Here is a 13,509-nt window from a genome sequence, read left to right on the forward strand (position 1 = left end):
ATCGGAAGGATTGAGTCTAGAAACCAAACTATTTCTGGCATCTATTTTGTTTGTGTATGTGTTACATTGCTTGCGTTCGTGCAAATGTTCGAGTGTGCCAGCGTATATGTGTGTGTAGAAATATATGTATATGTATGTATATTATATTAAATCATGTTATATTATATTTCTATATATAATGCATAGAGCATATTAGTCGACGATTGCTGCTTTCGGGTTAATGTTTATAAACTACCGCATTATTTGGCTCCGTTTCAAAATAACCAAAGAGGATATGAAACAAATTATCTGGTATTTCTTTAAACACTTCTGTTAAATATAGAAAACTATGTTTGTTCGTTTGTTTGTTTTATATTGCAAAAGTTTTATTTGCATATATTCTTTTGCATAAAAATATATGAAGATATTTTCTTCGGAGTGTAGCTGTGTGTGTCTGTTTGTGTTTATGTATTTGTGTGTATACACATATATGGAACTAATGGTATGACACGGGAAACTGAAATTACATAACTGACTTCATTAGCTTAGAGCTGTTTGTGCAATAAAAAACAGTGCACTCAGAACTGAGTGATTATGCATCATCTTATAGCATCCTCACATCCCTGGTGAAATAATATATTTATCAATATTTAGCAGAAGCAATAGTGATTCAAGGGCCTAGAGTTTTGTGCGTTGGCTCTTTTAAAACTTTGGTAAGTTTGTTACGTACCAACTCTCGACCTTTAAGTCACACTGTTGCTTCTCCTAAATATTGATAAAGATATAGATATACTCATAGCTTGAGTTCTATTTTTCCTGTTTGTATCATATCTATCTATCTATCTATCTATCTATCTATCTATCTATCTATCTATATACTTTATTAAAAAGCAGCAAAAATATCACAAAAACTGTTACTCAAAGTTTCACGTTCCTGTTCGTCGGACACTTTTGTTTAGATTGGAACAAAAATAAGATTAAAAGCAAACATATACAATTAGTTTAATGGATACACACTTGAAAATGGTCTTGCTTCATTGGTCCTTTCAACTAACGGCTTTTACAATGACCAGTTGCATGCAATGAACAGAATTCGATATAAAATCATCTTATAAAACCAAAGAAGACCTTAAATCAAAAATAGCTAAAAAAGAAGGACAGAGTCTAAATACCCAGGGTAAATTATTATTTGTAAAATATTAATCAATTAATACCGTTAGTTGAAAGGACCAATGAAACAGAACCATTTTCAGATGTGTATCCGTTAAACTAATTGTATGTTTGTTTATAACCTTATTTTTGTTCCATTCAAAACAAAACTGTCCGACGAACGGGAACGTGAAACTCTGAGTAACTGTTTTTGTGATATTTTTGCTGCTTTTTGATAAAGCGCATTACTCTACCTCTGGTATTCGAGTAGTTTTTTTTCCACCTTGTTTCGCATTTATGTACTTACTCTGGTGTATATATATATGTCTTTGTGTGTGTCTTTGTCCCCCGCATGCCGCTCATCAACCAACGCTGGCTTGTTTACGTTCGCATTACCTAGTGGTTCAATAAATGGGGCCGATAAAATAAGGACCAGAATTAAAAATAAGTGCCAAGGTCAATTGTTTTGAAGAAAACATTTCATGGCCACAGACGAATGACTGAAACAAATAAATGATAAAGAACTCTCCGCTAACAGCACTTAACTACGTGTCTGACGAAGTCTACCTCCCAAGAATAAGTACAACTCACCCCGACGAACTTTTGCACACTTCACGTCTATTCAGTTACGCTGACATGGCAATGTTGAAGCCGAAGGCTTGAGCATGAAACATTCGTCCTATGTGTCGCGGTGGGAAAGTTCGGATTTGAAATCACGTGATTGTGAAGAAGTTTTCTCTAAATGTCTATATCTCCACTCATGAAATGAAGGAAAGAAATCTGAAGCAGTGTAACTAAATATTGGACTTATTTCGTATGTGTATTTCGTGTGCAAGATTTAAAATATTGGACGTTATTTTGTTTAGTACATCTACCGATTCTGCCATCTACCGCTATTCCAATTGTTGCCAATATCATTGTAAAGGCATAAATCTTATAACTTCTAATTTCAAAAATCTTCATGTACCTATAGTGTTGTAGTTTCGACTTATTACGTGCTTATCTCTTCTATAGCACTCGTAACTATTTGTCTTAATCATACAGCCATCTGAATCGTTTATACACACACACACACACACACACACACACACACACACATATGTATATATATATATATATGTATATATATGTATATATATATATATATATATATATATATATATATATATATATATATATATATATATAGGAAAATGAAAAAAAGCCGGAATGCTGAACTGGAAGCATATTTTAATAAAGATTTTTTCTAACCGGTTTTCATTGCAAAGAAGCAAATTATCAAGAAGGAGAATGAAAATGTTTTTTTACAACCCCACTATTTATTGACTTATATATATATATATATATATATATATATATATACACACACACACTCATACATACAACAAACACGTTTTATTTATATATATGTATTGTATGTATGCAAGTGTATATATATGTATGTATTGTATATATGTACGTAGGTTTGTGTGGTTAGAAGCTTGCTTCCCAACCACATGGTACCGAGTTTATTCCCACTTCGTGGCAACTTCAGCAAGTGTCTTCCGCTATAGCTTCGGGCTGAGGCTTTGTGAATGGATTTGGAAAACGGAAACTGGAAAGAAGCTCGTCCTATATATATATATATGTGTGTGTGTGTGTGTGTGTGTGTGTGCGTGTGTGTATATGACCACACAGACTATATATATATATATTTATTACTCATACACGCACATATTGAGTGCCTGGGTCGTTTTTACTGTCTGTACACAGCCTTCGTATACGTTGTAAATCACTATATACCCCAAGTTCATTAGTTTATTATCATATCGACGCTAACCCTGAAGTAGAACTGTTTGATATTGCTGTAGTTACCGTAGTGGTGATTTCGTTACCAACAGTTTTATACAGCTTTCTTGTTGCCGCTTTGTGTCTTTCGTTGACTTCAAGACCCATTAAATGGAATTGATATAATCTTAATGTTTCATTTCAGTATTGTATGAGCGTGGAAATAAAAACCAGATGTTTCTATAATCTAGATTTTTTTTTTGTGCATTAGATTTCGATCTATTAGATAATTTCTGTTACCATTTTTAGTTTATCAGACTAGTACAATCAGTTTAGCAATAGTCATTTATCTCAACTGATGCTTTGTTAATTTAGGCAAAGCGAAGCGTATAAAGTGATAGAACATTTGAATGCCGTTTCTTGGATCGTATTACCAAGGTGGACTAACGTGAATTTTTAAAAGTATTTTTTAATCTTCTTTATTTTTTAACTTTTGTCTGAGAGGTAAAGAATCAACACCTATGAGCTTTTTCAGGGCCTCTGTAATAAACTAGGAGTATTGGTTTTCAACTTTTCGTAGCTCAGAGCTCATTTACACCATGCTGTAATGGTATTTTACACCCAAAGATCACATGCTCAGTTACCTTCGATAAGATAGCATTGCAGAATGTGGTTTTAGCTGCAGTATGTCTTAGGTAAAATCGCGATGGTCATGCCTGGAATCCTTTTTTTAATTTTCTCTCTCTGTCCCCGCTCTCTCTCTCTTCCCGCTCTCTCTCTCTTCCCGCTCTCTCTCTCTCTCTCTCCCCGCTCTCTCTCTCTCTCTCTCCCCGCTCTCTCTCCCCGCTCTCTCTCCCATTCTCTATCTCTCTCTCACTCTCTCTCTCTCTCTCTCTCTCTTTCTCTCTCTCTCTCTCTCTCTCTCTCTCTATATATATATATATATATATATATATATATATATATATATATATAATGTTTTTGAGTGTGTTTGTGTGTGTATCTTTTAACTGTATCAGTCATTGGATTGCGGCCGTGCTGGAGAACCGCCTTGAAAAGTTGCAGTCAAGCGAATCAACCCTAGTACTTATTTTTAAAATCCTGGTACTTATTCTATCGATACCTTTGGCCGAGCCGCTATGTTACGGGGACGTAAACACACCAACACCGTTTGTTAGGCGGTGTTAGAAGACATACACACATATACATATATATATATATATATATATATATATATATATGGGAGAATGTACGAAAAAACAACAACAGACGAGGACAGGTGGTGTAAATAACAAAAGGATGTATTAGTATGACGCTCAGGAATACGGAAAGTCTTATATATACACGACAGGCTTCTTTCAGTTTCCGTCTACCAAATCCACTCACAAGGCTTTTGTTAGCTAGAGGTTATAATAGTAGGTACTTGTCCAAGGTGCAAGTACCTGGAACCGTATGCCTGGGAAGCAAACTTCTTACCACACAGCCACGCCTGCGAAGGTGCAATATTTTTTATTTTTCGCTTAGACAAAGGTCACACTGCATCTTTGATTTGAAGCATCCTATTCCAGTATGGTTGAGCTCTGTCCATAAAAGACCAGGTAATTTTGAATTCATGAGGACTTGGCTGAAGAAACGGGAGCTTCAAATCAAAAATGCTGTGCGACCTTTGTCTGAGCGAAAAATTGAATGTTTTGGCTCAAATAGTCATAGTTTGAATTAAAGAAGTGAACCGTTAATGCGTTGTATGCATGTGGCTAAGTTTTGTTTTATGCAAATACAAGTCTCCTCCAGAATTTTGTTCTGGCTCATTTAAAATTCAGTCTTCTGATTCTGCTTTGACTTGATCTCGAAAGGCTTGTCCCTCTTATCATATCTGTCTACCAAGGAACGTCACGTATATATATGTATATATATGTATAAATGTGTGTGTGTGTGTGTGTGTGTGTGTGTGGTTAGCGACGCTTCGATTGCTGCATTGCTTTATGTCAAACGGTAACTTGGTCTTTCGATGGAGATCGATAAAATAAGTACTAGACTGAAACAGAGGTCATTATGATTTACTAAAACTCCTTGGAAGCAGCGTCTCAACAAAGCCACTTTATTCTGAAACTAGATAAAGAATATACAGCGTTATATAACAACGAAATGATCGCTGTACTGTGATAACCTGAGCTAGTTCCAGGTCAATGCTCATAAAAGAACGGCTTTGAAATCTTGTTCTCACGAGCTCTGTAGTAGAAAATACTAACACCTCAGTTTGTCAGACAGCAAGACAGTCAACCAACTAACCAGCCAACCAGCCAGCCAGCCAGCCAGCCAGCTAGATAACCTGCCTGCTGCAGCGGAAGACCTGGCTTTTTGGCTTTGAACTTGAGATTTTTGATGAAGCAATCAAGTATCCCAGAGACCTTTCAACTAGGTCCATTGTTCATCTAGAGATAGATAGATAGATAGATAGATAGATACATATATAGGAACATAGATAGATAGATAGAGAGATATAGTAGAACAAATCTGGCTTTGAAATCTTCAATTTACAAATTAAGTAGTCTAAAACACTTACCTATCACAGCCACTACCACTGTCACTACCTCCTCCTCCGAAACCAACGGCGCTACGACCACCACTACTATCACCTCCGCCATTATCATCACCTCCACCACTATCACTACCACCACTATTGTGGCCGCCACCACAACCACCACTACTAACACTACCATTAACACCATTGTTACCGCCACATCGACGGCCACCGTAACCACCACTACTGCAGCTGCTCCACTTCCCTCTCCTCCTCTTACTGCTACAACTACTATTACTGCTGCTGCTACTACTACTTCTACCACTACTACTACTGCTACTATTACTACTACTACTACTACAGTTTAGTCGATCTCTTCTCAGTTGTAGCTGTGCTTTGTTTTGTTTCATTATTTTTTTATCATCTAAAGACAACTTCAAAAACTATTCTCGTAACGATTTTCTATTTGACGGTTCTTCTTTCCTTCTTTCTTTCTCGTTTTCTTTTACTCGTTTTCTTTCTTTCTTTCTTTCTATTTTGCTTCATTCTTCTCCTTCCCCCACCACGTTTTTTTTTCTTCTTTATATTACTTTATTTCACTTCGGACAATGTTCAAGTAACGATGGCAACAGTCCTTTTTATGTTTTTTACTAATAATAGTGATTAAAAAGTAGTTTCCTACTGTTATTATACAGCTGCGGGTCAAACTTGATCGAATAGACCTTGTGATCAACGACATTCCAACCGTAACCTTCACCTGTTTACCTTATTATCTAAGACTGTACGTCTCAATATGCTCTTCCTTTTTCTCTTTTTAAGACGATAGAGAGTGATTTAAAGGCGTTGAATTCGCTCTCAAAGGTTTTAGAAGGATGGTTCTCGACCAGGGGCTCGATGACCCAAAGGGGTCCATATAAGATTTTGCTGTTAAAATTTATGCGCAATAAAAATGCTTATATTTCGGCGCAGGCGTGACTGTGTAGTATGAAGCTTGCCCCACGACCACATAGTTCTTTGTTCAGTCCCACTGCGGGGCATCTTGGGCAAGTGTCTTCTACTATAGCTTCGGCCCTCTAAAGCCTTGTGAGTGAATTTGGTAGACGGAAGCTGAAAGAAGCCTGTCGTATATATATATATATATATATATATATATATATATATATATATATATATATCAACTTTAAATAGAGCTCAAAACTGATCCGTTGAAAATACTTTATTACAACAATAATAATAATAATAATAATGAAATTGACCTATGTACATTTCGATGAGTTTTTTGCTAAGATTGTTAACAGATACTATATTCTTTTGCCAAATTTTTGGTGTAAAAAAATATATTTAAACATATATATATATATATATATATATATATATATATATATATATATATATATATATATATGCATATAGCTATGTCTTTGTGTCTGTGCTTGCCCCCCACCCCCACCCCCGCATGACAACAGGTGTTTGTATGTTTACGTCCACGTAAGTTAGTGGTTCAGTAAAAGACACCAATAGAATAAGTACTGAGCTTTAAAAAATAAGTCCTAGGGTTGATTTGTTCGATTAAAACCCTTCAAAGCGGTGCTCCAGTATGACCGCAGTCAAATGGCTGAAACAGATAAAAGATAGAATTCACAATATATATATATATTTTTATACAGTTCCTAAAAATATTTAGCTATAAAAATACAGAAGGGTTTTTTTAAATACACATCGAGTAGCTATGAAGGTCCAGTGGAATAAAATAGCAATCACAGGGGTCCATAAGTAAAAAAGAATGGTTGAGGACCGACGTTTTAGAGCAGGGGTTCTCAAACATTTTTTTTTACCTACGGACCCCTTTGATTAGCATTTTACTCTGGTGGACTCCCTTAGCCACTCGATGCTTAAAAAATAATTTTATAGAAACTTCTTTCAAAATTCCTATTTTGTTTTCCACACATTAACTTGTGCAGGTTGAACTATGTAAAACATTTGAGAAAGAAACCTAGCTGTTTCTTGAAATACATACCAATACATACATCTAAAGTAAAGTTTTTCAGGGACCCTTGAAATATTATTGCGGACCCTGTTGTGTCGACACCCCCAAGCGAAGAAGAAGGATCGCCCAAGACATATAAATAGAGGTAGTCTAGCCGTGGTAGTGACTGTTGAGTAGCTGACGAGTAGAGATCATCCGAAGGTGCTAGATAGCAGTAGCTTGAGACATAACAGACCCCCAATTTACTATTTTGTTACGTGGACCCCCAAAAATCTTATATGAACTCTCAGGGGCCACATGGACCCCGGTTGAGAACCACTGTTTTAGAGCGTTGGATAGAATACTTAACAATATTTCTTCCGACTCTATGCGCACTGAGTTCAAATCACTCTGAGGTTCACTTTGACTTTCATCCTTTTGGGTCGATAAAAAAAAAAATAAAAGAATACCAATCCAAGATGGTGAATTGGCAAAACTGTTATAGCATCGGAGAAGATTCTTTATGGTAATTTTTCGGTCTTTTGCGTTCTGACAGCAATACCTGCAATGGTTGTGGTGCCACACTCTATCGATTCCTCCTCTTGGCCAGTATTGATAGCGGTGGAGAGGGAAGGCTATCATGCATTGATATGCATGAAGTATAAATTGAATGGTAACGTTGTGGTTACTTAGCGTTAGGAAGGCGGTGAACTGACGGAATCGGTAGCACACCCGACAAAATGCTTAGCGATATTTCTTCATGCTCTTCACTTGTTGAGCTCGAATCCTGTCGAGGTCATCTTTGCCTTTACTCAAAGGTATTAAAGCTATCTCCTTTTGTATTGTTATACATTATTGACTACATTGTCCAATCCTTTTGTAATAAAATGGGTGGCGGTCATTTCAGTTTATTTGGCTGATATTTCTAGCAGCTCGAATGGACCACTTAAAAGGCTCCTTTTGATAACCTGCATGTGATTTGCTTGTGTATATATATATATATATATATATATATATATATATATATCTCACTGCAATGGTTTTCTTTAGTCATTGCGCGTTGATCGCTTATAAGCTTTAAGCTTACGAAATACTATTATTATTATTATTTACAGAATCTATATATATATATTTATTCATGTTTGTTTTAAGTATAGTTATGCATAAAAAAATGGGTTTATTGGAAAACCACTCCACTCAGTACATTTAAGTGGAGTATCAAATTAATTTTTATGACGGAAGGTTGACAATAGCTTCAAAATTTCGTAGTCTACAGTGTGTAATTGTAAAGTTTTGTTGATTTTTCAAGGTTTTTATATAATTTGGTTCATCTTGTGTGAGAGGATTAGTGGTTGTGAAGTAGGTGTGGTTTAACAATCTGTATTGTTGCTATTTATAGGCCGTAAAAAGCACGCTATTAAACCACATGTATTCCGCAGCCACTAGGTTGAAGCCCCTACTCCCAAATACTTTACAGTCTGACGAAGATCTGGTCGGTGAAACTTCGAAGCCATCGTCAACGTTTTCTTGTATGTATGTATGTATGGTTTCAGTTAAAGCCTAATGCATCATGGTGCTCATGCTTTTTCTAATATGATAAAATAATACGGTTAATGTGATATTCTGTATGTTCTATCGAATTTAAAAATGGGATTGCAGAAACACTTTGTTACAAACCCGTCTCTAATACACTGCGCTCGCCATGCTACCCCTGCCTTCACAGTGGTTGCTGAAAACACCAATAGAAAAAATAAGTATTGTAAATAATTTATAAGCACGTCGCCTATAATAAATTTATTTATTGAAGATCCCTGAATATATAAATTAATAATCATTCATGCTTAACCCTCATACAGGATTAACTATAGCAACTAGTAATAGTAGCAAAGGACTTCATCTCCAACACCCGCAGTTGTAATATACGAAACTGCAGCGTTTTTTTTTCTTTTCTTTTTTTTTGGTGGGGAATGATACTTGTGTCAGTGGTGGCAGCAGAAGCAGTTCTCTGGACATACGGAAGCTTGATTATAGTAAAATATCGGTAACAAATTTGTATAAAATTCCATTATACATGTTTTTTCTCCTCTCTTTCTGTCAGTCTTTTGGACGCCATTTTGTGATGGAGATGTTCTTCTTGGCTTCTTTACGAGCGCTACAATACTATCTCTTCTCTCCGATTGGATGTGTGTATGAGATAACATTTATTGGATTCAGTTTGAACGCGGAACGCATCTAATGTATAATCAATACAGTATTCTTCTGTTCGTCTCCGCGCTTTGTGTATAGTTTTAAGTTCAGCATAGCGAAGTAAAAACAAGCTTAGTGAAATCGAGCAAACGATTATGTTTTTTTAATAAATGTACTTGAAGGTGCGCTGACATTGTTGCCGGATACGAACCTGTGATGATCATTTTGTTTTGATCCTGCTTCTTCTATAAATCCTCCTCTGCGATTTGTATTAAACATCGTAGCTCTTCAAAATTGCACGACAAAAGCAAAATTTTACCACCACTCCCACAACCGAAACAACAATGCAAATTTTAACAAATCGATAAAATAAAATATAAAGCTATCTTCTGAATTAGTTTTATGTCATTCTTGCATCAAACAAAACCCAACTTTCAATCTAATACTACATACTGTTTACTAGATTCAGAAATCTAACTGGTCAATAACATTTCGCTTGGGGAGTCGCAATGTGGCAATCGATTTCTTGTGATCGGTTGTAGCAAATATATATTGTGACTAACTTCGAAAAGCATCACGATAAATGTTGTGGTTTTGATGTAAAAATTTTCTTCTGGTATTGATTTCGTGTTTACTGATGTAAACAAATCTCTATGCTTTAATTTAACAAAAAAAAAATTAAAACTTTTTTTAATTTACATTTTTTCTGTAATTTGTATGGTTTAACTAGGTTTTACTTTCACTCTGCACTTTTTTTTTTTTTTTGCTTGATAAATTATCTATTTTTCTTGTCTTTTCATCCTGCCGCCCCCTTGCCTATCTATCTATTTATTCTTAAGTTTGTTCATCTATCTATATATTTTTGTTTTCCATAGTTCCCATTCCTATATTCTCTCCTTCCACGTTACCTTACTAATTATAATATTCTCACATTCTCCATTCTAGTTCTCGCTTCTACAACTACTATTATGTCTATTTTCATTCAAACCACACCATCAAAACTCACTTTTCATTTCCTAATACACAACCATGTCTATTTTTGGTTCTTTGTTTGTCTCCTCTGCGTTACCCTATTTCTGTCAACAATTTCTTCTTTCTTATCATACAATGTCCATGGTTTTATCCCTTTTTTTTTTTTTTGCAACCTTCTCTATTTTCTCCTTCATTTTTATCTTCATTCTTTTTCTTCCTTGACAGATATCTCTCCCTCCCACTCCATTCATCTATCCATCCATTCGTCCTTTCATCTGTCCCTCCATTTGGTCGTCTGTCGATCTCTGTCTCCCTTTTCCGTTCATCTGTCCATCTATTTGCTCACTTGTTAATCTGTCCATCATTCCATCCGTCTATCTATCCATCCGTCTGTCAAATATCTTCCAGCTGTCTGTTCATCTGTCCATCTATTCATTTATTTGTCAATCCTACGCCCGTCCATCAGTCTATCTGTTTCTTGGACCATCAATCCATCCGACCATCTTTTCATCCGCCTGTCTGGCCATCCAATATAATTATCGATTGACAGCTTGCACTTGCCAATGCATCGTGCCTTTACAAATCAGTAAATAGTAATAATCTACACAATAAATAATATAAAAACATAGAATCATTTTCCGCATGTAAAACCCAATACAAACACTATATATATATATATATATATATATATATATATATAAAGTCCTTTCACTAACAAGCTTCTTTGTAAAAGATCTCTCTCTCTCTCTCTCTCTCTCTCTCTCTCTCTCTCTCTCTCTCTTTCTTTCTCTTTTCCTCTCACACATACACACATCCTATATATTTTCGTTGCTTTGCTTTGATAGACATCAAACAATAGATTTTCCTCGAGCTACAGACATTTTATCTGTCCTAACATGTCTCAAATCCTTAGATGTCGATAGATTGATTTGTATCTATCTATCTATCTATCTATCTGTCTATCTGTCTATCTATCTATCTATCTATCTATCTATCTATCCAACCATCCATTTATCACTCCCTCCTTTCTTAAAGAGAAAGAAATAGAGAAGAGGGAGAAAAATATATAGAACACACGTAAAAGTAAAGAACAGAAGTAGGAGTGAAATGAAAAACAACACAATAGCAAGTAGTGAAGGAAAGCGAAAGTTAGTTTTATTGACGTCATTATCAGGGATCATGTTTACTTAGTGTATCTTGGTGAGAACTTTCACTTTCAATATTTGGCAACCATTTTGCTTGTTTATATTCATATTCTTGAGAGGTGAACGTTTTCTATGGATAGCGATGATTATGCTGACCGTAGAGTGATAATGGAGTATGATAGTAATCCAGCCAGTAGTAAACAGCCCTCCTCCTCCTCCTCCTCCTCCTCCTCCTCCTCCTCCTCCTCCTCCTCCTCCTACTACTACTACTACTACTACTACTACTACTACTACTACTACTCTCTTCAAACAAACTTATAATCATAATGTTTTCTTTTCCAGGGCCACGTTAACTTGTGCGTCCTTGCATTTCTTTTTCAAGGCAGTAGAGAATGATTTGAGGAAGATTTAGACACTTTTACTAGCAGGTCGAAGCTCTCCATTTCCTGATCAGCTTGTATTTAGCAAAGGCGTTTCAGCCATGACCATCCCGTTTTATTTATCCATTTTTTTTATCCAATGCGATATTTTTTGTCAAAATCTTTTGCTTGTTCTGTGTATCACATGTAATACATTGAACATATTTAATTGACGTCCACGCATTACACATACCCAATTTTTTCCAATCACCAAAGTAACTTGAAACTTAAGACAAGAAAGCTTTATATTACTCAGGACGTATGAAACAAGGCCTAACTAAAATTCTGAAACCAAGAATGGACATTTAGATCAAAACTATGAAAATGTTTTAGACAGGCAAAGGGCTGAAGACAATAAAACAGTACGGTTCTATATTTAAGAGATGAGGAATTATGTACATTATTTACATTATTTACATTTGACGGATATTTGTCCTCATCTTGTTTGTGGTTAACACAGCGTTTCGGCTGATATACCCTCCAGCCTTCATCAGGTGTCTTGGGGAAATTTCGAACCTGGGTTCTCATTCCTAAGGTATTTTTCGATGTTGTTGTTGTTGTTATTATTATCATTATTCGGGTCACTGCCTGGAATCGAACTCAGAATCCGAGATGAGGGCAAATATCTGTCAAATGTAAATAATGTAAATAAAACAGTGCTTCACGAAGTGAAAGGTACCATTCCCGATGAAGCGTTGGAAAATTTTATATGAGTTCTGGAGACAGAGGTGGGGGCCGAAGGGGAAATAGATTGCCCTTATTACCAAATATATTTTCAAATTTTAGCCTGTGTGTGAATCATCTGGTAGTATTAGTAGTCGAAATGAAGGCGGTGAACTAGCAGAACCGTTAGCATGACGGGCAAAACCCTTAGTGGCAATTTGTGTGTCTTTACGTTCTGAGTTCAAATTCTGCCGAGGTCGTCTTTGCCTTTCATCCTTTCGGGGTCGATGAAATAAGTACCAGTTGAGTAGTGAGGTCGATGTAATCGACTTCCTTCTTCCCCTAAATTGCTGTCTTGTGCCAAAATGTGAAATCAATATTAGTAGTCGAAATGTTATGTTGACATTTTCTATCATATCGGCTCATTTATAAATAGTCTTCAAATGGCGATCAACCTGTCGGCAGCAATTTTTTTATGATTTATTAATTTTATTGAATTATGGGGTGGGGCGTTGAAAGTGTTAGTAAAAGAAATGGTTTGTTAAAAAACTTTCAGAAGCACTGTAAGTTCAATTGGAGGGAAATATGCTCCTTTGTTTCAGGGATCGATTCACTATGTAGAGGTTATCCGTAGTATCAGATGGTGAGGATACTAATGATGTTATTGATGGTAATATCTGCGAGAGCAATGGTGGACGTAATGAGAGTAGTGTTGGTGGATAAAGATGTCAAAATTTGAAT

At 35.8% G+C, this 13,509-nt stretch overlaps 2 protein-coding genes across 8 annotated transcripts in view; one reads left to right on the forward strand and one right to left on the reverse strand.

Moving 5' to 3' along the window:
- LOC128248348 (uncharacterized) overlaps positions 1-6,425 on the reverse strand; it is a 143,115-nt gene extending 136,690 nt beyond the window's left edge. For both annotated transcript variants that reach the window (XM_089355039.1, XM_052969403.2), the window contains exon 1: positions 5,459-6,425. In XM_089355039.1, the coding sequence (XP_089211165.1) occupies positions 5,459-5,826 (368 nt within the window). In that variant the 5' untranslated portion in view covers positions 5,827-6,425. The remainder of the gene's footprint in view (positions 1-5,458) is intronic.
- LOC106874846 (neuronal membrane glycoprotein M6-a) overlaps positions 1-13,509 on the forward strand; it is a 664,201-nt gene that overhangs the window by 130,420 nt on the left and 520,272 nt on the right. The window lies entirely within an intron of this gene.

The sequence above is a fragment of the Octopus bimaculoides genome, chromosome 7, assembly GCF_046866305.1.
Source record: "Octopus bimaculoides isolate indiv1 chromosome 7, ASM4686630v1, whole genome shotgun sequence".
Lineage (NCBI taxonomy): Eukaryota > Metazoa > Mollusca > Cephalopoda > Octopoda > Octopodidae > Octopus > Octopus bimaculoides.